At 35.4% G+C, this 27,749-nt stretch overlaps 2 protein-coding genes across 2 annotated transcripts in view; both read left to right on the top strand.

The window, feature by feature from the left end:
- The first annotated feature begins 4,771 nt into the window (after positions 1–4,771).
- LOC132903545 (uncharacterized) lies at positions 4,772–8,324 on the top strand. The gene is made up of 3 exons (XM_060952111.1): positions 4,772–5,017; positions 5,855–8,000; positions 8,321–8,324. The coding sequence occupies exons 2-3, from the start codon at positions 5,860–5,862 to the stop codon at positions 8,322–8,324; spliced, it is 2,145 nt and encodes a 714-aa protein (XP_060808094.1). The 5' UTR covers positions 4,772–5,017; positions 5,855–5,859.
- Positions 8,325–15,250: 6,926 nt separating this feature from the next.
- The window catches only part of LOC106138095 (uncharacterized), a 30,761-nt gene continuing 18,262 nt past the window's right edge, over positions 15,251–27,749 (top strand). The window contains exon 1 of the mRNA XM_060952469.1: positions 15,251–15,336. Coding sequence (XP_060808452.1) covers positions 15,334–15,336 — 3 coding nt within the window. The 5' untranslated portion in view covers positions 15,251–15,333. The remainder of the gene's footprint in view (positions 15,337–27,749) is intronic.

The following is a 27,749-nucleotide window of genomic DNA, read 5'->3' as shown; positions in this document are numbered from 1 at the left end:
ACTTTTTCCGATTGGCCTGGATCTTGGATGTTTATCTATATAAGTATTTACGAGTATTATAAAATATAGTATCGTTGAGTTAGTATCTCGTAACACAAGTTTCGAACTCACTTCGAGGCTAACTCAATCTGTGTAATTGGTCCCGTATATATTTATTTAATTTAACACTGCAGCATTTTCATCGGACGTCAATTTACAAGTACAGATGTCTTAAATCTAAAACATGGACAAATGCACATTTTCTACATAAAAAAAACCATGAATGAATAAATGTAGAACTAATTATTTAGCTAGCCCATCGCCTAAAAGAAGAATCCCAAGTTTATAAGCCTATCCCTAAGTCGCCTGTCACTGTTTAAATCTCAATTCTACCTTAAAGCCAAATAGCTGAACGTGGCCTATCAGTCTTTTCAAGACTACTGTTGTGAACTATTTTTATAACAACCTTTTTTGTATAATGTTTGCTTTTATGTTTTATATCTGTCACTAACGTCAAATAAAACGTACCAATTCGACTGTTCACAAGTTTTTATAATTTTTCATTATATATCATTATTTTTCAATATCAAATTTTATTTAATCTAATCATACAGTCCACCTTTTCACAACAACTAGATATAGACGTGATTATATGTATGTATGTATGTATGACTCCATAAGTGGTCCTATTCTCAAGTGCTGGTAACCGCACGGCACCACGCGGTACAGCGCCATCTGTCGCAAAACATTCGGTAGGTATCGATCTATTATTGCACTTTCACTGATGTGTGGACATCTCGCCGGCAAGGCCGAAGGGCGACTACTTTCTCCATGGCGAGATATGGTGACCATGTCTTGGGATGCTGGATCGAAGTGTTTTATTTGCAATATCTATTACTATATATGTCCGTGTGGAATAGTTATTTTGGGCGTCATTGAGACCCTCAAGGACATACATACATACATATGATCACGTCTTTATCCCTTACGGGGTAGACAGAGCCAATAGTCCCGAAAAGACTGAATGGCCACGTTCAGCTGCTCGACTGAATGATGGAATTGAGATTCAAATAGTGACAGGTTGCTAGCCCATCGCCTAAAAAAAGATCGCAATTTTATAAGCCTATCCCTTAGTCGCCTTTTACGACATCCATGGGAAAGAGATGGAGTGGTCCTATTCTTTTTTGTATTGGTGCCGGGAACCACACGGCACTTATTTGCAATATATATATAGTATAGTTAGTTATTTTGGGCATCATTGAAACTCTCTAGGATGATGATAATTTACCCCGTTTTTTTTTTCACATTTTCCATTATTACTTCGCTCCTAATAGTTGCAGCGTGATGTTATATAGCCTAAAGCCTTCCTCGATAAATGGTCTATTCAATACAAAATTATTTTTCATTTCGAAGAAGTAGTTCCTGAGATTAGCGCGTTCAAACAAACAAACAAACTTCTCAGCTTTATAATATTAGTATAGATTCTTCTTCTTCCTCCTGGCGTTACTCCCGGTTACATACATCCTCACCTTTCTAGAGGGGAGACCGGGGTACGCCTTTACGACCATATTTAAGACCAATGCACCTACACTTAGTTGGCAAATAAATCCTACTACTATTATAAAGGCGAAAGTTTGTATGGATGTATGGATGTTTGTTACTCTTTCACGCAAAAACTACTGAACCGATTACCATGAAATTTGGTATGTAGGTAGCTGAAGACCCAGAATAACACATAGGCTACTTTTTATCCCAGAGTTCCCGCGGGATTGATAGGGTTTCCATGCGGACGAAGTCGCGGGCGGCCTCTAGTGAATTAATATATATTAATATATATGTATGTATATCAGTAGGTACCTTAAGAAATTGACTATATGGTCATCCTACCTGAGCATTGACCTTTGCATTGGAAACCGGGAAGGTTCCATAATTGGAGGTTTCGTAAGTTCATACCGCCTCGTACAGTCGGCTGCCTTTATATCATCATACAGCACTTCTTCTACGCATGAGCTTTGGAAACGGTAGTAGTTATAATTAGATTTAAGTGATGTGACGTCAATAAGTGATAGCTTGTATCCAATTTTGAAATGGCAATGCTGCCAGCCTTCTGGGCACACTCCCGCATGTTGATGCTATGCAAGGACTGTACAATTTGTAAATTAAATTTTAGTTTGTAATCATCTTCTTTTCTTTCTTTTTTATAAGTGGTTTTAGTTTTAATTTAAGTTCATTTAAATTTTCTATTTATAAAAAATATATTCTACTCTATTCTAGTATTTCTTCATCACCTGATTTTCTCAACCAACTGTTTCCAACGGTCGCGATCCATCGCTTGGTCATTCTTTGGACTGCGGCCTCCGGCTCTTTTTATATACAGCATACAATTATGATACGAAAGTTTATATTTGTTACGTTGTCACGAAAATTTTCGCAGATTTGAAAAGCAGTGCCATGTGGTTCCCGGCACCAATACAAAAAAGAATAGGATCACTCTATCTCTTTCCCATGGATGTCGTAAAAGGCGACTAAGGGATAGGCTTATAAACTTGGGATTCTTCTTTTAGGCGATGGGTTAGCAACCTGTCACTATTTTAATCTCAATTCTATCATTAAGCCAAATAGCTGAACGTGGCCATTTAGTCTTCAAGACTGTTGGCTCTGTCTACCCCGCATGGGATATAGGCGTGATCATATGTATGTATGTATGTTGAAAAGCAGACTGTATGTGTTAAATGATAGAATTGAGATTCAAATAGTCAGAGGTTGCTAGCCCATCGCCTAAATGAAGAATCCTAAGTTTATTAGCGTTTCCTTGACAATCTGTAGAAGAAAAGCAACTAGAAAACAAAAGCAACCCTATGTCAAGGTGTTAAGTCAAAAGTACCCTTAACCGGCAAGATCGTATTTTTATCATATTATATTGTAGTCTACTGTACCGCATAGTCCAGCTGTGAACGACCTTTTATTCCGTTACATAAAGCAGTCTTGTTAGTTAAATAATTAAAAGTAGGTACTTAGGAAGTGTTTTAATTTATAGGAAAATACGAAAGAAATATGGGAATCTCAATTCTTTGATTAAGCCAAACAGTTTGATGACGTGATAATATGTATATGACAAAACCAGAAGGTAAGTGCATACCAAGTGCAAACGCTGTTATGTTGTATTTTTGTTTAGACGATTGTAATGAAGGAGTATTAAGAATGTATTAGATAAAGTAAAAGGTGACTAAGGGAATAATTATACTCATGTAGTGCAAGTTTCAATGCTGGTCTACAAGTCGGCAGTTTCTCTCGCAAATTGTTACCTTAATCTAAGTAAACTTACCTTATAAAAAGTAATTATTCTTGTAAACAAGCCAATCAAGGGAATTTCTTTCTATTTGGATCTCAATTCCGTCATCTAACTTTATAACAACAAATTGCTCTTATTGTAATAACTTTTTCGAATACTGAAAAAACGCATAATTTTTTTTTATTTTGTGCAATTGGCCAGTTTAAACCGAATTATATCTGTAAAAGAAGTAAAGGAGGTTCATATAGTTTTTTTTGTGTATGAAACAGTATGTGTTTTTGACGAAGGAAAATTAGTTCTTAAACATGCATGCATGACGAAAAAATAACTTTTCTGTGTGTGTATACACAGAAAAATTATTTTTTCGTGTGTGTATACACAGAAAAATTATTTTTTCGTCATTACTTGACCCGGAATCGATCTTTAAACACGGACATTTAACACTGCGATACATATACCGACATCTCATCAACATCATTTCCTAGAAGTTACGTTACCGTCTCATAAAATAAAACATGCGCTAATATTGGCCAAACATAGTACATAATTACCTAATTGGTATGAGAGCCTACGCCTACCGCAAATAGCTTACATTTCTCTTCAATGGATGAGACTTCCTACTTAAAGCAAAGGTAAGTTACAAAGGTGATATTTTGTTAGAATTAAAAGTCAATACTTTAGAATCTTAGCTTTACATAACTATGGTATAAGTAGGTAGGTAACCAATTTGAGGAGTAAACCAAATTTTAATAAAAAAAGAAATATATTTATTTTGCAAAATAGGCTACAGTTATCACTTAATGACGTCTACACAATTTATAATGAAATCTGTTATCGCTTCTAAAGAGCAATTCCAAAAGAAGCAACTAAACAAACTATACAAAAAAAACAACTAATTTTTTTTAAATATGTAACTAGTTCTACTTGCTAGACTTTGGCCGAGTTTAAGCACCGTGTAAACCCGGCTTTACGCCCGACTATGCCATAGACTGTAGAATTGGTTGACCATCGACCACAACTAACTAACGCACTTTACACATTTACACACTTATGTAAACGGAGTTTCTCCAAACATGAGACAATAATTACGTCAAGTTGAACTATGAGAACTGATATTGGTTAGTAACTTTATACTACTGTTGTGTAATTTTCTTCAATCGCTACCGTGACGTGTATGCGAAAGTGAATTCTTCGAAGAAACGGAGCCCGGGGTGCGCCTTTGACCTGGATCGGTCAGGGTTTTACACGAAGCGATTACCGGCTGAACTCTGTATGTAACCTTTGCAGGGGTACCTAACTCATATTGGATCATGGTTCATCTAGTTGCCTGAATGTGCGGCTGTTTTCGCGATGATTCTCTCACTGTGAGAGCATCAGTAAGCATATAAAGTAATGAACATAACTCGTAGAAGTAGAGATAGGATTTGAACTTGTGCTTCTACCCGCATCATGTATTTTACACATGACCACCGATGCTATATAGTCTGCCTGCATATAAGGTAAAAGCTCCTAATACGGCGGTAGTCAAAATCGCTTCCAATTACGGTGGTATTTATATTTCTTAGTTTTATTCCTGTTCTATTCAGTGTAAGTACATCATAACGCAAATGTGTTATTCTAAATTTATTACGTCACGACTTAACTGACATTTGCAACTACAACACATTGGCAACACAACAAAATCAATCAGTCTGTGTCACGGCATCGACGGGACAGGTGTTTTCATACAAACGCGGAACAACAAAAGTAAGTACACTAATATTTACAAAGGCAATTTTTCGTATTAATAGGCCGTTCAAGTTTGTTTATGAATAACTTATAGCATTTTCCTACTTTTAAATTTTTAAATTAAATAGCTTGTTTTACGTTTGTAACTCAGTTTTTACCCAAAAAATAAGAAATAAAATACCGCCGTAATAGGATACGAATTTTATAGACTAATCCTAACTCGGTGGTATAACTCCGTAATAGGAAAAATACTGATAAAATTTAATTGTTTATAACTTTCAAATTATTAAGTTTTTGAATTAGTTACAAGTTCAATTGAAATAATTATTAATCTCATAAATTAATAACCATATTCTGAGGTATGTGTTCTCAATTAGAAATCTAGTTAAATAATAAAACTGTTGAGTACAAAATGTTAGTTTCTTAGGAGGGGTAAAAATTGAGAGGTGTGTTTTAATTTATCACAAATAATATCCTGTGTATAACTGTTACTTCAGTTTTACACATCTTAGCCACAAAATAGTTGTCGTTTGATTAAAAATTTACACTCTTTTGTTAATCGGAATTTTGATGGGTCAGAATTAGCATTATTAAAAACACGAGTAGTTTTCCTAACACGGTGGTAGTTATTTCCAGGTAACTCTGTATTAGGTAATATGGTTTCCTATTATGGCTTTATTAATTAAACAGAAAATCACAAGATTTTAGGGTTTCGTAAATAAATAAAAAAATCGTCTTTTTTCTGATTCTTATTTTTTATAAAGTTTTTTTTTTGTAATATCAAAAACATTGAAATAATTAAATATTTTAATATCAATTAATGCAATCTACGTAATTGTTCTTTTCTTTTCATAGACAATATGGACAGAAAGAAACGCAAGCGTTATACTAATGCGCAAGTGGCTGAAGCACTTCTATCAATTCGACAAGGTATGAGTATTTACAAAGCCTCCAGACAATATAATGTACCAGAGACCACGTTACGGAGTAAACGAGATGAGCTTTACGAGAATGAACGTTGTGGTAAGCAACCAGTACTTAACCTAAACGAAGAGAGGCAAATAGTTGATTGGATCCATTACCTTGGTAAATGCGGCTTTCCAGTGACAAAAGATCAATTATTACACACTGTCTCTAAGTTAGTTGAAAACCTGCAGCGCCCTAATCCGTTTAAAGATGGAGTTCCAGGCAAAAAATGGTTTTTAGGCTTTATGCAACGACATCCAGCAGTGTCAAAACGTGTGTCACAAAATCTTCCAACAAGTAGAAACCAAGTCACAGAGACTGCATTGCGAGCGTGGTTTGATCGAGTAGAATCATATTTTAAAGAAAACGATATGCTACAAGTTTTTCAAGACCCAAAACGTATATTTAACTGTGATGAATCTGGGTTTTTTCTATGTCCAAAAGACAAGCAAGTTTTGGTAAAAAAAGGTAGTAAACGAGTATATAATCGCGTTGCAAATGACGAAAAAGAATGTTTGACTGTATTAGTCAATGTGTCAGCAGATGGTAATGTAGCTCCGCCAATGGTTCTATTTCCTTACAAGAGGCTGCCTAATAACATCAAGTCAACGGTTCCTTCGTGGTGGGGAGTTGGTAACACAGAATCAGGCTGGATGAACATGGAGTCATTCTACGAATATGTTGCTAACGTTTTTTACCCATGGCTTCGACAACAAGAAATAACATTGCCCGCTGTTTTATTTTTAGATGGTCATACTTCACATATATCACTGCCTTTAACAACTTTTTGCAAAGAAAAAGGAATTGTGCTAGTTGCTTTGCTCCCAAATTCAACGCACGTCTTACAGCCTCTTGATGTCGCCGTTTTCAGACCCGTTAAGGGGACTTGGAGGGATATTGTCAGGGAATTCAGGGTTAATAATAATTATGGGAAGCTTAAGCGCACAGATTTTTCTAGAGAAGTGCAAAAATGTTTTGACAGAAGCCTGAAGCCTGAAACAATAAAAAGCGGATTCAAATGCTGCGGTCTCTATCCGTTTGATAAGCAAAATATTGATTATGATAAACTTTTGTCAAAAGTGAAGAAACACCAAGACAAACTATCTGAAGCCAATCAAAATACCCTATTAAATACTCAACAAATGATATCAATGCGCAATTATAAAGATAGCAATGCCCAGTTCAAGAAACAATTTGAAAGCCGACTATCACAAGATACCTTGAAATCTTTTAAAGAGGCTGGCAACCAGTGGACAGGTGATCCCACGTATGAAAAACTATTTTTATTTTGGATAAGTCTTACATCATCGGAGAGCATATTTGAAGATCAAGCCGATTCTGTTCTTAATATTGGGGAGACAACTTTTACCAATAATGTCGACGAAAATGTTTTAAACTTTGATATTAGATCGGATCGTATTCTAACTCCACTGATTGATAAAGAAGCTAACAATATAGAAACTACCATACTAGAGTCAACACAACTATCATTGTCATCAATTTATGCGATCCCAACAACCGATAAACCATTTGAAGCAAATTCTCTTCTACCAACGCCTTATTTGGCTGATTCACCTATATTGATAAAAATAATTGATCCAAATTTATTATCAGAAGTTACTCCACCACAAAAAATACGAATAGTGACAGAAGAAAATGCTCCACAAATATTACGTTCATCGACTCCTCAATTAAGCAACGCTCCATCACATTCTGAAATAGAAAATGCAGATCTTGAAGTTGATTGCTCTTCTTCCTTAACACGACAACCAAATAGAACGCAAAAAGAACCGCTAACAGACAACCAGAATTCGAAAGAAATAGATACCCTTGTAATGCCTGGTACAAGCAAAACTCAAACGCCCACAGTTATTGAAAATGCCACACCGCCGACCCCATTCAAAGGAATACATACACCTTTCAAGAATGCATTTTTTTTTCCGAAGACCGAGAATGTTCCCAAAACCAAAAAGGTCACTAAAAAGGTTACTCCCACTGTAGCTACTGCAGCAGAATTTATTGAACACCAAAGAAGGTTAGACAAAGAGAAACAAGAAAAAGAAAAAAATAAACAGCTGAGAAAATCCGAGGCATTAAAAAAGAAAAAACAAAAAGAAAACATTATAAAGATAAAACAAGAACAGACTGAAAAGAAAAAAAAAGAATCGAGAATGAAAAGTGTAATGAAGAAAATAAAAAATGTAAATATAGAGAAAGAGATACACAACGTTAACACCATTGATAATAATATTGCAATCCAAAACTCTTCTGACAGTGACGATATTTTTAATATTACTGATACTAATAATACTGCAAGGTTTGAGCAAATAAAACGCCGTTGCTTTTTTGATTCAGATGATTCTGTTTAAATATTTATTCACAAACTGCTCAATAAATAATTATGTTTCAAATTCACGTTAAATTATGCATAGCTCAATTCAGGCAGCAGTGACAGCGGGCAGCATTGACGCAAGTTTTAAAAGAGTTTTAAACTTTATTTTCATTATTTTATAGACCAGTAATCGCTCGAAAAAATAAAACTGTTGGTGACTGATGCGGCGTCGGTTGCTGACGACAGCCAGCAGTTTTGAAGCGAAGCTAGTCTAGTCTAGTAGCGAACATTTAAAATTCTTCCGAAGCTGTAAATGCTCTTCGGGCTGCTGTCGACCACTGTAACTGCAGCCTGAATTGACCCTAAACTTTACTTAGGTATCTTATATTAAGTTCACTTACCATTATTAAAGTGAATATTTTTTAATATGTAAAACTTTTAGTTACAGTTTACTATCCTCTGCGGAGTGTTAGTTTTTGAAAGACTGATGTTATAAATATTTCATTATTGTTACTTTTTGTTCCTCTACGAAGTGTTGATTTTTGAAAGATTTTAGATGATTGTTATTGTTCGCCATTATTTCTTAGCCAAAGTAACTAATTGTAATAAAAAATAAAACTTAATTCCTAAATGAACCTGCATTTTTAATATTGTTAAATCCGTGAACGCTATACACACGCGTGTAGAAAACACTAAATAATAATATATACATATATATACTTTAAATAAATAATATACTTTAAATTCAAAGTAATCTTTAATTTCATTAAAGTGAAATAATGTAATTAAATAGTCAATGAACGAAAAACTTACAATAAAGGTACTTACCCATTTCTATTATTTTTATACATATTATTTGTACGGAACCTAAATTAATGTACTTTCTTACCCTCCGTATTAGGAGCCGTCTACCGCAGTAATAGGCTCTGACCAAAATCATACCTCCGTATTAGGGAAAATCGACCTGCCTTTTTAAATATTTTTTTTAAATAAGAAATCGCATGAAAGGATACTTAGACTCAACAGCAATACAAAATTTAAATTCCATTTTAGATAATAATTTTGTTTGGAACCTTTAAAAATACTTACTTATGCTTATTTTTGCTTCTTACTTTCAAATGTTGCGAAATACCTCCGTAATAGGTGCTTTTACCTTATGTCGTAGTTAGTGGGAGTGTTGAGCTAGAAAATGACCTTCACTTGTACCATAATTTTGACCTGGCGTGAAATATTAATTTGAACTTAAAATAAAAAGTGAAAATTACCAAAACCAAGAGTTATGAATCAGATGACATCATTTCTTACGTAACAAGGAACTCTGACTCAAAAACGCCGAGAACAAAGTGTGTCGAGTTAAAATATTTGCAAAATAAAGGCATCGAAAGTGGCTGTGTACCGGAAAACCTCATGCTTTCTATATTTTAAAAAAGTTATGGCGACATGATGGTTCGCGCCAAAAGTGACAAGTGATGTCATTGACTATGATTCGTTATGCCGCGTTCCAAATTTGAAATACCAGTCAGAACAATATTCTTAAGTTTCCTATTCTCAATACGACGTCCACGAATTGATTTTGAGTGTTTTTTTTTTCTTTTTTGCAAGGAAACGCACACATACTTACCAACAAATTAAAAAAAATAACAAAAAATTAAAATTAATTGAATACGCTCCACTTAGCTCCACCAATAAGTGCTAGCTCATAAATAAGAAGCAGAAGGATCTGTACCTGTTTTGTAAAAAAAATCACTCAGATGGAAAGTATTTGTGTGTCCCAAATCCAACGTATGCGTAACATCGTGCAAACACTAATTAACGGAAGTATTTTTGTAAGTACGTCTGAAACACTGCCTTCATTGCGTAACAAACCAGTAACCGGCATATATGTCAACTGCTTTCTCTCAAAGGGGCGATTTTGACGACCGGCGATTTAAGAGCTTCTGTGGTCGAATGGTCAGTGAAGAAACCGACTTCTATAGCAAAATAACACGGCTCTCGTGTGGTTTCTGTCACTTACGTACAGGACCACTCCATATCTTCCCCGCGGATGCCGTAAAAGGCGATTAAGGGAAAGGCATCATTGAAATCAAGCAAAACATTAAAATTCAAAATTTTTATTCATTAGATATTATAGGATACTTCATATCGCTTAATAATTGTCAAAACGTATAGTTTAACAACATTGGTTGACGTCACATAAATTACTTAAAACTAAGTTTACTGCCGCTTCCAAGGCGTCAGTGCAGAAGAAGCGGTAACCAAACTGCACTGCAGCATTTTCTTCAACAACGTCATCTTTACAATATCAATTAAACTTAGAATAGAATGTGGACGAGAGAATACATTGTTCAGATTAATATATTTATATGAGAGATTTTAAAAAGATTTATATATATACCTGTAGGCGATGGCCTAGCAATCTGTCACTATTTGAATCTCAATTCTATCATGAAGCCAAACAGCTGAACGTGGTATTTCAACCCTTTCAAGACTGTTGGCTCTGTTTATATGACTAATATTGACAGGTTGTAATCCCATCGCCACAAGAAGAATTCCAAGTTTATTAGCCTTTCACTTAGTCGCCTTTTACGACAGCCATGGTACGACGTCTACGGCATCTACGAGGCATATAAATATTTATTCGGTTTGTATCTTTTCTATATCTCACATCGTACTGTTGATTTTTGTGGGGCTGCAGTTCTTGAATAGATTCACAGATGTGGGGGTTGAACCCGCAACCTCGTGACCGTTGCGCCACTGAAGCCGAGAAGAGGTTCTTAAAGTTATGTGTGGTTCCCGGCACCAATAGAAAATAGAATAGGACCACTCCATCTCTTTTTCATGGATGTTGTAAAAGGCGACTAAGGGATAGGCTTATAATCTTGGGCTTCTTCCTTTAGGCGACAGGCTAGCAACCTATCACTATTTGAATCTCAATTCTATCATTAAGCCAAATAGCTGAACGTGGCCTATTAGTCTTTTTTAAGACTGTAGGCTCTGTCTACCCCGCAAGGGATATAAACGTGACCATATGTATGTATGTATGTATATGTATGTATGTATGTATATGTATGTATATGTATGTATGTATATGTATGTATGTTCCTAAAGTTACGTAACTTCGCCCACAGAGCGGCGAAGCAGCGGCGGCCGGTGTTCTTGCTCTGTGCACACAATAAACAATTTTCTCTGCGTGGGAGTGGTGCGGCAGGTTGTCAAGAATTTGGCGAATATTAGCATAGTCGAAAGTTGTTTTTTTTTAGGGAGCTGCTCACTTTTTCGTCATGATGCCTCTTACCCGTAGGGGTAGGCAGAGACTTCCTACATTTGTACACTTTTCTGTTAGTCAGTTAGTAACGTAAGAGTTGGAGTATGTATTTGTTTATTAATTTTATAATATAGTCAATCAGTATTTTTTTAGTAACGTAATAAAACTATTTATATATCTATACTAATATTATAAAGCTGAAGAGTTTGTTTGTTTGTTTGAACGCGCTAATCTCATGAACTACTGGTTCGAATTGAAAAATTGTTTTTGTGTTGAATAGAACATTTATAGAGAAAGGCTTTAAGCTATATAACATCACGCTGCAACTATTATGCGCAAAGAAATAATAGAAAATGTGAAAAAAACGGAAAAATTATTCATCCTTGAGGGCTTCAATGATGCCCAAAATAACTATTTTAACGCGGACGAAGTCGCGGGCTAGTTTTCAAAGCTCGTTGAAATCTTTCATAGCGGGGTTTAGCAATTGTTTATTTTATTACTCAGTGACATTGCAGGCAACCTTCTTAGTATACGCCATACGAGTAGCAAAGGTTGCCATGATGTTGTTTGTTAGAGATATGTCAAAAATAATTTTTATTGTTAAAGGTTCTTAATTTTATTTGGAATAATATAGTGATTTTTAACTGTTTATTTTCTCCTCTTTTCTCTTTCTATCTCCTGTAGGAATAACTAACTTTATAATTATACTTCCTACATACATAATTGTACATTTTCAAAAGGCGCGTTGAAATCTTTTATACGAGAGTATAGCAATTTTTATTCCGGTACTGACTGACATACAAGGACAGCCCACACCGCTGGGTCTAGGGACTTGAATTTTGGAATGTCGGTTCCTTATGTAATCTAGGGGAGCACTAAGAAAGGATTTCCCGAAATCCCACGGGAACGGGAACTAATGGGATCTTTTGCGGGCGGAGTCGCGGGCAATTTTCATTATTAAAATAAATGTTTTTTTTTTAATTTCTTTAACATCAGGCTCTGTCTATTTCTCCAAGGAAGGAAATGTGAGATATGCCGTAGTGTAATTTATTCTAATATTTGCAAAGTTTAACGCCGAGAAAGCACATTCTTCTCGTCTTCTTCAAATATAATGTTTATTTAGTATTTTATTCAAAAAGTTAGCTTATTGCCATTACAATTAAGTCTATTTTTCAAACGAAGCACAGTGAGCTTATGAGAATGAAAACATAGCAGATTTGACACACAATTTTCTATTCTCTATGGAGGTAGTAAAGTTAATTTTGCTTTGAACTACATAGACAATATGGTCAAACAGGTTCCCTTGCAGTATTTACATTAGTATTAGTGTGTTTGTACGTTTGTTAGTATTTTATTTCTTGTTTTAGGTGTAAGTAAATTATTCTTATTTCACAATTTTTATTCTTATTACCCCAGCTTTTGACTTCGTCCGCCATCAGATGAAAAAATATTGATTTTCAGGGGTGTGGGATCTTTTCTACAAATTTCTAGGTTGGACCAAGTCAAATACATCTGTGAAAACCGCATTCAAATCGGACCAATAGTTTTCGCGTGATGCGAGCACAAACAACAGACAAACAGCTAGAAATTCCATAACTCACTTTTAGTTTCTATTTTACTATTAGTTGTTTATATAAATATATACGGGACAAATTGATTAAGTTAGCAGCCTCGAAGTAAGTTGGAAACTTGTGTTAAGAGTTACTTAATCAACGATACTATATTAATAAATACTTATATTGATAAACATCCAAGACCTAGGCCAATTAGAACTGTCTACTTTGTAAGGAATAGATTAGAATCTATTAATTTACAAAGATTTTTATTGGTAAACCTTAAGGCCCGCATTGCCCGACCGTCCCCTATACACGTGATACATATACAAGTACGAGTATGTATTTTATTTATTTTATGTTATGTATTTGAGAAGCTTGTGTACATTCAGTTATTTCAAATAAATCTTTCATTCATTCATACAGTTTGATAAAATCGGAGACGTTCTGGCAAAAATCAGGTCAAGAGTACCCGAAACCGACGAGCTTGCATAAAGAGAGTTATGAATGTGAATGTAGCGTAAGAAGTATGCAAGGATCGTGGCAAGTGCTAAGTTGTAGTCTTTGCCTACCACACCGGGAAAGAGGCTTGATTTTATAAATGAACTAGCTTTTGCCCGCGGCTTCGCCCGCGCAAATGTATTTTAGATTTTAAGGATACGACATAAAATTCCACCCATGTTTTAATCCCGTATCGTGCGGGACTGTTTTAAGTTTATATTTGACTAGCTTTTGCCCGCGGCTTCGCCCGCGCAAATGTATTTTAGATTTTAAGGATACGACATAAAATTCCACCCATGTTTTAATCCCGTATCGTGCGGGACTGTTTTAAGTTTATATTTGATTTAAATTCATATGGCTTCTCCCGTCTCTTCTCGTTCTGTTCCGTCCCGTCACAACCTGTTGTGTCCCGTCCGGCTCCATCCAGTCCTCCTATCCTGTCCCATCCCATCCTATTTAGTGCCATCCCGCTTTCCGCAACTGACACGTATTTTTTACTAACCAATATATTTTAAATACAAATGAACAAAACACAACGAAACGTCTTCAAGCATGAATACGAAACGACCAACAACTTATTAACTGAGGGTAAAAATGCTTTCAAAATCATAGAAGTCTTATTGATTGTCGAACGACAAACGATAGCGACTTTTACATTACATGGTGACGCCATCTATTACTACATTATCAAACAAATTATTCATTGAAGGAATAAATTTTCTAATCTTTTGCATATCAAAAATTAACACTTATTAGGGTTCCGTCGTACCTTAAGGGTAAAAATGGGACCCTATTACTCGACTTCGGTGTCCGTCTGTCTGTTAGTTCGTCTGTCCGCTCACCCATCCTCCTGTCACCAGGCGTGTCTCATGATCCGTATTAGCTAGACAGGTGACATTTTCACAGATTATAAATTTCTGTTGACGTTAAAATAAAAATACTAAAACTGTATACATACCAAATTTCATCAAAATCGGTTCAGCGGGTCAGGCGTGAAAGCGGAACGATGATTTTCATACAAACTTTCACCCCCCCATTTGACTATTTTGCGGGTCGATTTTTGAAAAAAAACGTAGCCTATGTTTGAACGCGGGTTTATAACTATATACATACCAAATTTCATCAAAATCGGTTCAGCGGTTCAGGCGTGAAGGCGGAACGATGATTTTCATACAAACTTTCAACCCCCCATTTGACTCTTTTGGGGGTCGATTTTTGAAAAAAAAATAGCCTATGTTTGAACGCGGGTCTTAAACTATATACATACCAAATTTCATCAAAATCGGTTCAGTGGTTCGGCCGTGAAAGAGGAACAGACAGACAGACAGACAGACAGACAGACAGACTTTCGCATTTATAATATTAGTACGGATGAATGAATGAATGAATTTTATTTATATAAGTAACAAGGACTCATTTTTATTAGTACCTAATGCTTACAAACTATGTTAGTACCTAGGGACAGCATGATTTCTAAAGTGGCCATTTATGTATGTAAGTACATTTTAAGGCCAACTCAATGTCATCTATATTAAAATAAAAGCTTTTAAAAAAGCGTCCCGAACATCGCCGCGTGCGCACACTACCCCACACACTCACCTCACACTGTTCTCTCTGCGCGGAGTCAGTCGCGTGCCGCCGCTGGAGTAGATCGCTCGCGGCGTATGTAATGTGTGCTGTAGTAGTGCAGTGATAGTGTTATCGGATTGGCTTGATCATGGTAAGTGATATTCATAATCAAATCAAAATAATTTATTTGTAAATACAGGTAAATACAAAGATGTCAATACAATTAAGGTGCTCTGTATTTTGCCAAAGTGGCGTACAAATACGAGTATATATAAAATATATTTATATAGCATTTATATAATATATAGCATAAAAATTAATCGACTGAATTAGATTTCATCCACATTCTATTCTAAGTTTAATTGATATTGTGAAGTTGACGTTGTTGAAGAAAATGCTGCCGTGCAGTTTGTTACCGCTTCTTCTGCGCTGACGCCTTGGTAGCGGCAGTAAACTTAGTTTTAAGTAATTTATTTGACGTCAACCAATGTTGTTAAACCATACGTTTTACGACAATTATTAAGCGATATAAAGTATCCTATAATAATGAATAAAAATTTTGAATTTGAACTATGCAAAATAATAACTGTTTTATTAGTATTATTGACGTGGAAAAGGAAAATGACATGATTTGTTGACACTAGATTGAAGGCTTAGGAGGACCCCGGGCTTCTCCCAAGGTCTTCGTCAAGGAAGACAGTGCCGGAATAGCGGAAAAAGGGTGGCAATCGCAAGAAACAATGTAGTGTGTAAATTTTTTTTTCAGTTACATTTTTGATTATAGTAAGAAGAATTTAAATTAATTATACATACATATTATCACGTAGACCGACAGGATAATTGCCAGGATAATGATAAAAAATGTGGTGTTTGATCGAAAATGTGGCAAAAGTACCAAATACAGTGAGTGTGACTTGTAAAAATACGGCCGAATTGAGAACATTCTCCTTTTTGCAGTCGGTAAAAAAAAAATATGAAAATTAGAAAAAAAAAGTGACGGAGAAATTTAAAATAAGAAAGAAACAGTGTTTTTTTTAAGATACTATTATTAAAGTTTGAATTTACAAAAACATATTTAATTTTATTTGTTAGATACTAATTCGTTACATTTAACTAAAAACTATAAAATAATAAGTAATCATGATGATGAGTAAGTACCCCGATGCAGCGTTAATATTAATGAACCAAAATGAAGTGACAATTACGAAAATACAAAAAAGCATTCAAACATTTGACCTAACTAAATAAAAAGTCTGTAGAGTAGTTCGCTACATCTTGTTAATTGAACGCACCTTGAATGACACCTTACCTTTAGCACGATAGCAGGTGCCAATAGAGAAAATATAAATAATTTTATCATTTTCGTACACGAGAGCAACTAATACCATAAAAATATTTGTCAGTCAGAATGTCTTGAGAAAGGGAGATGTTAGGAGTAGGTACCTACCATCCGTAATGTGCTCAAAAAGAGTAATGAGTGTGGAGGAAGCGGGAGAGGTGTGTTAGGAAATCCATAGTCTTTGCCTACCCCAATGGGAAACAGGCGTGATGGTATGTATGTATGTATATTTATCACCCAAATTAATAAACTAACTTTACCGGCCGCGTTCAGCTATATGACTATCGATTTATCGATTCTATCATTAAGATAGAATCGAGATTCAAATACATAGTGATAGGTTGTCATCGCTCAAAAAAGAATGCAAACTTTATAAGCCTTACCCTTAGTCGCCTTTTACGATATCCATGTGAATTATATATCCTATTCTAAATTGCCGGGCGCTACACAGCACTATTAATTGTAATTCAAAATAAATTTAAAAAATTTTGAATTAAATTTTAATAAGTACAAAATGAAATACACGGATCTCATATGGGATTCACACATTTTCTTTTATTGAGTAACAGCCGAATGATACAAACTTTCACAGTCAGCGGGCTAAGTAGTCCGTCAAGTAATGAAAGCCGATATAAGCTTAAAGCTATGTTTCAACCGACGACAAAACGAGAAGTGCTGTTGTGATTTAATGTTGATTTGTCTTGAATTAAAGTGTAATAATAACAAGAAATAAGTTTGTGCGTAAACCGACTTCATTAATATTTTTTTAAGGATTTGTTATTGTTAGATATATATTTTTTGTGTTTGTAGCATTGTCGAATAATTTATCTATCTATCTATCACTAGTGTGCCCGCGACATCGTCCGCGTGGAATAGTTATTTCATCATGGCATCATTGAAGCCCTCAAGGGTGAATAATTTTCCCCGGTTTTTCACATTTTCTATTATTTCTTCGCTCCTAATGGTTGAAGCGTGATGTTATATAACCTAAAGCCTTCCTCGATAAATAGTCTATTCAACAAAAAAAGAATTTTTCAATTCGAACCAGTTGTTCCTGAGATTAGCGCGTTCAAACAAACAAACAAACTCTTCAGCTTAATAATAGTAGTATAGATTTTAAAAAGTTTTTTTTTTCAATTACTTAACTAGGTTGGTCATTATGAATGAATGACGTCTATAGCCCTTGCGGGGTAAACAGAGCCTACAGTCTCGAAAAGACTGAATGGCTTAATGATGTAATTGAGATTCAAAATGTGACAGATAGCTAACCCATCGCCTACCTTTACCTGTACCTTTATAATGTTAACTTTTCTTAAAAAAATAAGTTTTTGATTCAGTTAAAATTTACAAAATATATTATTTGTGCATAATTCAGAATTCATTTGTTAAAACTATAATTTTAATTAATAATATAAAAACAAAATCTTTTTTTTATTTATAAACTTAAAAAGATTGTTAAATATATATTTTGATCCCTAAGTAGGGTTCCCATCACGCCGGCAGCATTCTCGCGGGAAATTGCAATAGCAATACGCTGCGTAAGAAATACGCGAATCAGTTGTTGTCCTTCATTTTGTTGATTCTTTGTTTTTTCAAAAATTCCTAAATTTAATTAGGATTGGCATCAATAGTGTATTCCGAATTCGGTTATACCATTTTATTGGGATTCGAGTCTGAACCGCTTGCTTTTGAAGAAGATACAAGGCCTTTCTTTATCTTGGCGATAATTCAGGTTAGGTTTTTTAAACTTTATTGTACAAAATACAAATGAAATAGACCAATAGAAGCATTATCTACCAGTCAACCATTGGGTCTGACAGAGAACTTTGCTACCATAATTTTAATAAATATACATTAAAATTATAATATATGTATAAACAACGCGACTTCGTCCGCATGGAAACCCTATCAATCTTTATATTATTCTGGGTCTTCAGCTACATACATAATTTCATCTTAACCGGTTCAGTAGTTTTTGCGTGAATGAATAACAAACATCTATACTGACATACTCACAAACTTTCGCATTTATAATATTATAGTAGGATATGAATAAAAATCTAGGTTACATTATAACCTCTCTAAAAAGGAGCCCGGGGTCAACTTTGACCGCTTGATCCTGAATTTCACACGAGGCGACTCGCGTCTGACCTCCGCAACCTTTGTGCATTGCATGATGGTAAATGCTGCACTATAAATAGATTTGCCTATTCCCTTAGTCACCTTTAACGACATTCACTAAAAGATGGAGTGATATAATTCAAAACTACAGGGAAACATGTAAGAATATTACCTTATGATCTTATAATGGAACACTTATTTTGTATCAGGGGTAAAAATAAATGGTCGCTTTAATCTGTAACCAGTTTCGGCGTGTGTAGTACGAAAACTCGAATTTATGCTAATAAATTATAGAAAGTGAATCAGCTTAACACAGAAAATTTAATTAATTGGCATATAATAGACGAAAGTAGGTATATATTTAACGCACCCATATAAACTCTCTCTAAAGTAAAAAAATTTTATTTATTTCTTCACAAAAATACACAAAGAAGTAACATTAGTACATAGCATCAATCTTATCTTAAGCTAGATATTTCGTGAAGACTGTTGCTTGAAATAGGCTGAAATAGCCTGTCACACAAGACACCAGGCCTCACCTCCTGGATTTAGAAGCATAGATACTTATTATAGGTAACAAGTGATAAATATATGTAAACTACACATATACCTATACATATATATCCACATACATATACATACACAAATACATACATAAACCTACATACATATACATACTTGATATATACTCTCTCTTTCAACATAAATACCTAGCAGGCTGTGTAACATCCTAATTGAAATTAAATAAATAAATAAATATATACGGGACAAACACAGACTGTTAGCCTTGAAGTAATTCGAGACTTGCGCGAAATATTACGTGTATGTTTTATAATAACAGTAACAGGTCTGTTGAGAGACCGTGTAGATAAACGTCCAAGACCAAGGCCAATCAGGAATAGTTCTTTTCTCATCATGCCGTGGCCGGGATTCGAACCCGGGACCAACTCTGTTACAGACACGTGCACTACCGCTGCGCCACAGGGCGTCAGCATATGGTCGAGTGAGCTTTTTATCACCTACATATAGAATACTACTACTTGTCAAGTTGAAATACAGTAAACGAAATAAAATTTTGTAATATTTATCATTATACAATTGTCTGATTCTTGGTAAGTTTTTATTAGAATGTATGTTAATAAAATTCAAACAAAAGAATCATTACATATCATTACTCAATTTAAGATGAATAAAGTTCACCATTTATTTCAATTTACTAGCTATCGCGCGCAACTCCACACAGCTTTAGGTTAAAATTCCTAGTTTTCCTTTAGGTAAGAATAACCAAAAAAAAGTAGCTACGTTCTCTTCCAAAATGTAAACTTTGTGCTAACTTTCATTAAAATTGGCACAGTAGGTACAGGTTTGCCAGGCGCGCCCTCCCCTAGCGGGTAGAATTGAAGGCCGACGGGTCACCCCGCTGGCCGCTCCGTGGAGAGCGGCCGAGCCGAGGCCGCCGTGGAAGCGGCCGCCGCGTCAGGAATATGAGCGAGGGCAGCTCACACTCCTGGCAATGAAGCGGTAGGCGATGGCACCGTGTGGTTTTAGTGGGTTCAAGCCCCACATAACCCGTCCGGCTTCCCGTAGCCGGCCGGGTAGACGAAGGTCTTTCCACACGTAAAAAAAAAAAAAAAAAGTAGGTACAGGTTTAACTGTGAAATTGAAATCTAAAACATTGTAAGTAAAAACTTTGTGTTCAATGCACACAAGATATAACAAAAAATAAAACAAAAGCACATGACACCGTATGGTTCCCGGCACCAATACAAAAAAGAATAGGACCACTCCATCTCTTTCCCATGGATATCGTAAAAGGCGACTGAGGGACAAGCTTACAAACTTGGGATTCTTTTATAGGCGTTTGACAAGCAACCTGTCACTATTTGAATCTCAATCCTATCATTTAACCAAATAGCTGAACGTGGCCATTCAGTCTTTTCAAGACTGTTGACTCTGTCTACCCCGTAAGGGATATAGACGTGACCATAAGTATGTATCTACATATCACATCTTTACAATGTAAAACGAGGGTATCAAAATACCTTATTAGTTCAGCCGGTTTATATCAGCTAGTGTATTAACGTTGTGGGACAACCCATTAATGTGTGCCATCAAAACATTTTCAAGGATGCACATGCGATGTGGAAGCAAAAAAATGAAGTCGCACGCTCATCGTCGGCCACAAAATGGACGTTTTCCGCCGGAAGCCGCCTTTCTACGATGACTTTCTGTCAATGGAATAATTGTTGTGATCAAGGAGGTAAAGTCTTAATGGAGTCAACAGTAGAAGCGTAAAATAAAAGAGAATCTTCATTCTTTGGCGAGAAACATCGTGAGGAAGCCTGCACATTTAGGTAACTGTGTAAACATGGTCTAATACGGATTCGGAAGTCAAATGGAATAGTCGTTGCGTGTACATCCTCCTCTGACCGGTAATACAAAACGACTACCGTCTTATCTCCGCGACCTTTGCAGATGAATCCAATCTATATTGGATAATGGAAAAAAAAAGAATAGGACCACTCCATCTCGTTCCCATGGATGTTAAAGGCGACTTAGGGAAAGGCCTATCAACTTGAGATTCTTCTTTTAGGCGATGGGCTAGCAACCTGTCGCTATATGAATCTCAATTCTATCATTAAGCCAAACAGCTGAACGTGGCCTATCCGTCTTTTAAAGACTGTTGGCTCTTTCTACCCCGGTAAGGACATAGATATGATTATACTCGTATGTATGTATGTATTTAAAAACATAACGACTTTATATTATATATGTCTGTGCAACCGCAAACAGCAAAAGTTGGCTTTTTAATCCTTCCGATTCTTCATTCATAGATTACAAACTCGTTTCAAAACAAACGCAACATTGTCACTTTATTATGTTTTGTTTATTCTCGACCTTTTTTGCGACATTGTTCAGCAAACGATGTTCACTTTAGACAATAGAAACTTATATGTGTGTTTGAGCAACAAAATGTTTTTACAGACGCCTTTTAGGAAGCTGGATTTCAAGCAATTTCTTAAAAAAAAACAGTCGTACCATGTTAAAAGCGATGTAGACTTCATCATATTGTTATTATATTATATTTCGTCAGTGTAAAACTAAAAGATGCTCGTCATTATAAAACAAAACGATGCTCCCCAGACTCTTCTCCAGGTGAGAATGTAACCATTACCGCCAAATTACGAAGTTAGAGAGTCGATGGTCGAATGGATGGTTAATTAAGGTACTCGACTAAAAAATCTTGATATTTAAAACTTAAGGTAGCTTTGAACCGACAATGATTCTTGTAGGTTATGCTTATTAGTTAGATACTCTTACGGTGAGAAAAAATATCCTAACTTGCACATTAGGGCAACTGTATGTGCAACCATAATGCGATGTGGTTTATGTTTCCCTGCAAAATTGCGGAGGTCGGTCAGACGGGGGTCGTGTCGCGTTAGAACCTGACTTTAACTTTAGCTGATTGAGCAAAGTATTTATAACCGCTTTATTGTGAGCTATAATAGTTCTTCAAATGGATTTTCCATTGAATGTCCAACAAAGGTTATTCAACTTCAAAAGACCACAGATAAATAAGTAAGAGTACCATTTAGCACGCACTGATCATCAAGTGAGCGAAACTATTTTTGTCAAAAGAATTTCGAATTGCTGACTACAATCATTTTATTTTCATAGTTAGAAAATATATTTCGCATAGAGCGCGCTTTATGGATTCGTACGTACGTAGTTAGCTGATATTTTTTATTATTTTAAGTCTTAAATTGATTTTTTATTTATAAATAACTACTACTTTAAAAGTAAATAAATTTCAGAGTAAATAAAACACAACTCGAAAGATTCGCTTTTCCACTGTTTTGCAATACAAAATCATAATTTATGTATAAATAATAATTTTATATGTTTTACGGAATCCGCTGATTTTCTAATTGACTTCCAATTAAAACAGTAATAACAGTATATAACCTTTTCAGCGCCAAAGTCTGATATATCAGACGTTTAAGTTTCGTGCCCTCGCCGCCAAAGTCTGATATACTACTCTGTCAAGAAAGTACCGGGAAAAGATCAATAATACACAAACTGTTTGTTATTCATCCAAATTTATTTTATCACCTTCAAAATATGCTCCTTTAGAAACGATACACTTACGCCAACGAATAATCCAATCATCAAAACATTTTTTAAACGCTGTTTCCGGAATTGAGGTCAGTTCTCGCCGCGAATTCTCTTTTATGTCTTCTACCGATTGAAAACGGGTGCCACGAAGTGGTAATTTGAGTTTAGGAAAAAGAAAAAAGTCGGCTGGAGCCATATCTGGTGAATATGGTGGTTGCTCGATGGTATTTGTTGAGTGTTTGGTTAAAAATTCGTTCACAATGATGGCCTTGTGCGAAGGTGCATTATCATGGTGCAAAATCCAAGAATTTTCTTTCCACAAATCTGGCCTTTTTCGTCGGATTTGCTCTCTTAAACGCCGCATAACACTCAAATAATATTCCTTATTTACCGTTTGACCTTCCGGCAAGAATTCCGAGTGCACAACACCGCGATAGTCAAAGAAAACAGTCAACATGACTTTGACTTTTGAACGACTTTGGCGTGGTTTTTTCGGTTTCGGTTTCGGTTCAGTTGGAAGGCGCCACTCCGAAGCTTGTTGACTAGTTTGCATGTCAAACTCGTAAACCCACGTCTCGTCACCAGTAACAATGCGTTTCATGAATGTTGGGTCGGAATTGACTCGTTCTAGCATGTCCTCAGCGACTCTCATGCGATTGAGTTTTTGAAAAAAATTCAGGTCTTTTGGGACTAGCCGAGCGGCAACATGTTTCATACCCAAATTATTAGTTAAAATGGTACGGATCGACTCGTGAGATACAGAAAGTTCGGTGGCTATCTCTCTCAAAGTTGAATGAGGATTTTCAGTCACTATTTCCTTCACTTTTGCAATGTTAACTTCAGTTGCAGACGTTGATGGCCTACCAGAGCGAGGCAAATCTTCCATCATATCTCGACCGCTTTTGAACATTTGTACCACTCATAAGCACGAGTTTTTGATCAAGTCGATTCACCGTAAGCCTTCTGTAACATTTTCAGTGACTCCGAACACGATATTCCATTGGCAATGCAAAATTTAAGACAAACTCTTTGTTCGATGTTTTTATCCATTATGAAATTAGCAATACACACTAGATATGATATAACTAAAAATAGCACTGTATTTAATGTAAACAACAGATGCAACTCAAACTCCGCGCCAAAATGGAAAACAGTTGTGCCAATCTAACAACAACAAAAAAAACAAAAATTTGAATTTGGAACCATAAATAAATAATCCATTCCCGATACTTTTCTGACTGAATGTATCAGTCAAATAAATCTTACCAATTTAGCTGTATTTTTTCTTATCTTTATAGTACCTGACGACATATGCATAACATTTTTAGACAGTTCATACTTTAGTTAATCAAAAATAACAATTTCACGATTTATTATAATGTTATTTGAATAATAAATTATCAAAAACAAAACCATGTTTATCAGAGATTCTGACTTTTTTTTTTATTTGAACCCTCAGCGCCAATGTCTTATATATCAGACATTAGTGATGTTACATTACAATGTTACTACTTAAACCAGAAATCTGGAACTCTCAAAAGAAACGTCTAAGAAATTAAAAATATTACAGGTTTTTGTTTTGGCCATAAAACTTTTTAGTGTGTCGTAATTTTACCAAGTTTTAGCACAGAAAATGCATTTATTTTCAAATGATGTTTTGCATCGAACTCAGTAAATTGCATGGTATGTCACAACACTATAGCGACACGATCATGCATCTGTCTCGTACGCCAACGACTGATATATAAGACGCGGAAGTGACGTCAGAGGCGTTAGATGTTTCTAGAACTATTTATTTCGTGCTGTACAATGAGGGTAGGAGGTATCGATAAATTATGGAAGTACCCTGTCATGTTATTTTCTGGGTTATCATCTCTGCGTTGCTGTGTAGATTTATTATAATTGCAAATTAATATTTATTGAAATATGACCACTGCAAAGGAGTTGATTAGGATTTACCTTTAGCCATGGCAATTGTAAGTAAAACAAAATTGAGACGACGAAACGAAAAATTACACTTTCAGATGATTCAAGTTAGTCATGTAGGGTAGGTAAAATTTTTACAACATTCAATCGGTTTTTGTCTTTAAAATAAAAATAACCTGATTGAAGGATTTTTAAATAATAATAATACGATCATCAATATTAGTAAAATAATAATTGTCTCCATCATTTAATTAATTAAATCAATAAGTTAAAAGTATATCTTTCGTAAGGTATCGAAGTTTATGACCGGAAGTTGACACATCACTAACACTCGTTAAAAATTCATATTAAGCGTACGCCACTGTCTGATTTATCAGACACGTAGTGATGCAATTAATTATCATGATTACTTGTGCGTTTTTTCGCTGTATTAATACGCCACTGAGATTTCAATACATTTTAAAATGTTTCAAGGAGTAACAATAATAAAATAAAACCCATGAACTTAAAATATAACTGTTTTATAATGATTTATTTAATACAAATTAATAATATCGATACTCAATATTGTCAACACTAGTAAATCAACCACGTTTATTGCCGTGGCGTGTGGTGAACGTTTTTGACGAAAACTCTTGGCGTGGAAAGGGATAACTGACTAGCTGTGCCTGCGACTCCGTCCGCGTGTAATAGTTATTTTGGGCATCATTTGGCCCTTGAGGATGAATAATTTTCCCCGTTTTTTTTCCACATTTTCCACTAGTTCTTCGCTCCTAATAGTTGCAACGTGATGTTTTATAGCCTAAAGCCTTCCTCGATAAATGGTCTATTCAACACAAAAATAATTTCAATTTGAACCAGTAGTTCCTGAGATTAGCGCGTTCAAACAAACAAACAAACTCTTCAGCTTTATAATATTAGTATAGATATTCATTATTGATACTCTCATTAATATCAAGGACTCGCGCGCTCTACACGATCACTCCACTTCTGCTTATCATCTATGACAATGAACTGTGAGTGGGAAAGCAAAACAATGGCTCATAACACGAGACAGGTTCAAGTTTCGGAGAAATTATACACAATTTCAAGTGCGGGACTATAAAACTGATAAGATGTCTGATGAAACTTTGAAGTAGTGACTTGTTATTGCCGTTGTTTTTGCTTTGCTATATGTTCTTCCTTTTGGCGGTTGGCCCGATTGAGTTCTCAACTCGGTAGACAAGATTTTTTGACGTAAAACAATATCTACTCATCCCGACTTATATTGTAAACTAGCTGTGGCCGCGACTTCGTCCGCGTGAAATAGGTATTTTGGGCAACATTGAAGCCCTCAAGGAGGAATAATTTTAAAAAAAAGGCGACTAAGGGATATTTAAATACACGTATTTGTCACTATTTAAATCTCAATTCTCTCAATAATAATAATTCTGATTTCTATATCTGAGTTAAAATAAAAAGTTCAACGCACTCAACTCAACAAATTAAATTTTTTGTAAGAAATTCGGGGCCTTTGCCTTTTACACTTCGTCTTCTTCCTCATTTTGGATACATCCTAATCTCGCTGCACCACCTTTTGACCATGATCTTGAATTAAGTAAGTCTGGTTTTTACACGAAGCCACTCCCGTCTGACCTCCGCGGCCTTAGCAAGGAAACCATTTAAATTCGATCTTTGATAATGGTGACCGTCCAGTAGCCTGAATGTACAGATTTTGTCACGATGGTATTCATTAAGACACAGTGTGATCTGAACCTGTGCACGTTTTTAAAAGCGGCTAAATAAATGTTTAAAAGCTAAATTATATTTTTCTAACACCATCTCAATTCACTATCTATATTTTTAAGTTTCTCTTTGGAATACCAAAACTCGCCTAAATTAATCTATTTTACATACGAATGCTGTATTTTGCATGGAAACTATTAAAATGAGTGTGTCAATGGTTATTTTATGATCATTGATGTTCGCGGTTGGAATGCCTAGCGAAAGTTCATTTGAAAGCAAATTTAGACGGATCGTAAAAGGAATCAAATAGGTGGTAACTTAGGTCTTCTGATCAGCGAGTCTCGTGGATTAGGTTTCAATTTAGAAATACATACATACATATGGTCACGTATATAGACCTTGCGGGGTAGACAGAGCCAACAGTCTTGAAAAGACTGAATTTTCCACGTTCAGCTATTTGGCTTAATGATAGAATTGAGATTCAAATAGTGACAGGTTGCTAACCCATCGCCTAAAATAGAATCCCAAGTTTGTAAGCCTATCCCTTAGTCGCCTTTTACGACATCCATGGGTAAGAGATGGAGTGGTCCTATTCTTCTTTGTATTGGTGCCGGGAATCACACGGCACTGCCGTATCAAGTTCTAATTACAATGAAACCACGTAAACATTATTCATCTCATCTCAAACAAAAAGGCATCACCAATAAATTGTAATCACGTTAGAAAAAAAGTTACGAATCGATAAGTATTCTCATTTTTCAGTCGTGTGTGCGATGCTCTGTGGCCAAAACCAATGTGTTCGACGCCTGCGCAGGTTGCATAACACGCGGAGGCTGGGAAAGTAGTGAAAGTTCATGAGATGACCCGCCATGGAACAACAGATAGTGGAAGATAATATTGCGCGGTTCGGAATGTTGAATTTTGAGCGCGCACATAACTTGGCCACACCTTGAACAAATGTTATGTTTTAAAAAATGGTTTATCGTTTAGTCTTAATCATCTATGGGATAGACAGAGATAACGTTCTCGCAAAACACTGAAACGAAATGATGGAATTGTGATTCAGAAACGACAAGTTGCTCGCCCAATGCGTAAAGAATCCCAAGTTTTGAAAGCCTTTTTTTTCATTGACAGATTTTTATAATCTGCACGTTGAGCGATTATAACTTTTTATTCATACATACTTTTAATCCGTTACGGGGTAAACAGAGTCAACAGTTTCAATAACAACATCTGCACAGGAAAAAAAGTATCATCTTTATACGTTACATAAACGATTGTACGGTTTTTGTGACGCCCTCAAAATTACGAGGTCCTGGGTTCCGTTCCCGAGCAGA

Source organism: Amyelois transitella, chromosome 28, assembly GCF_032362555.1.
Source record: "Amyelois transitella isolate CPQ chromosome 28, ilAmyTran1.1, whole genome shotgun sequence".
Taxonomy (NCBI): domain Eukaryota; kingdom Metazoa; phylum Arthropoda; class Insecta; order Lepidoptera; family Pyralidae; genus Amyelois; species Amyelois transitella.
Note: the sequence above shows the minus strand (reverse complement) of the source record. Positions and strands in the feature narration are given on the sequence as shown.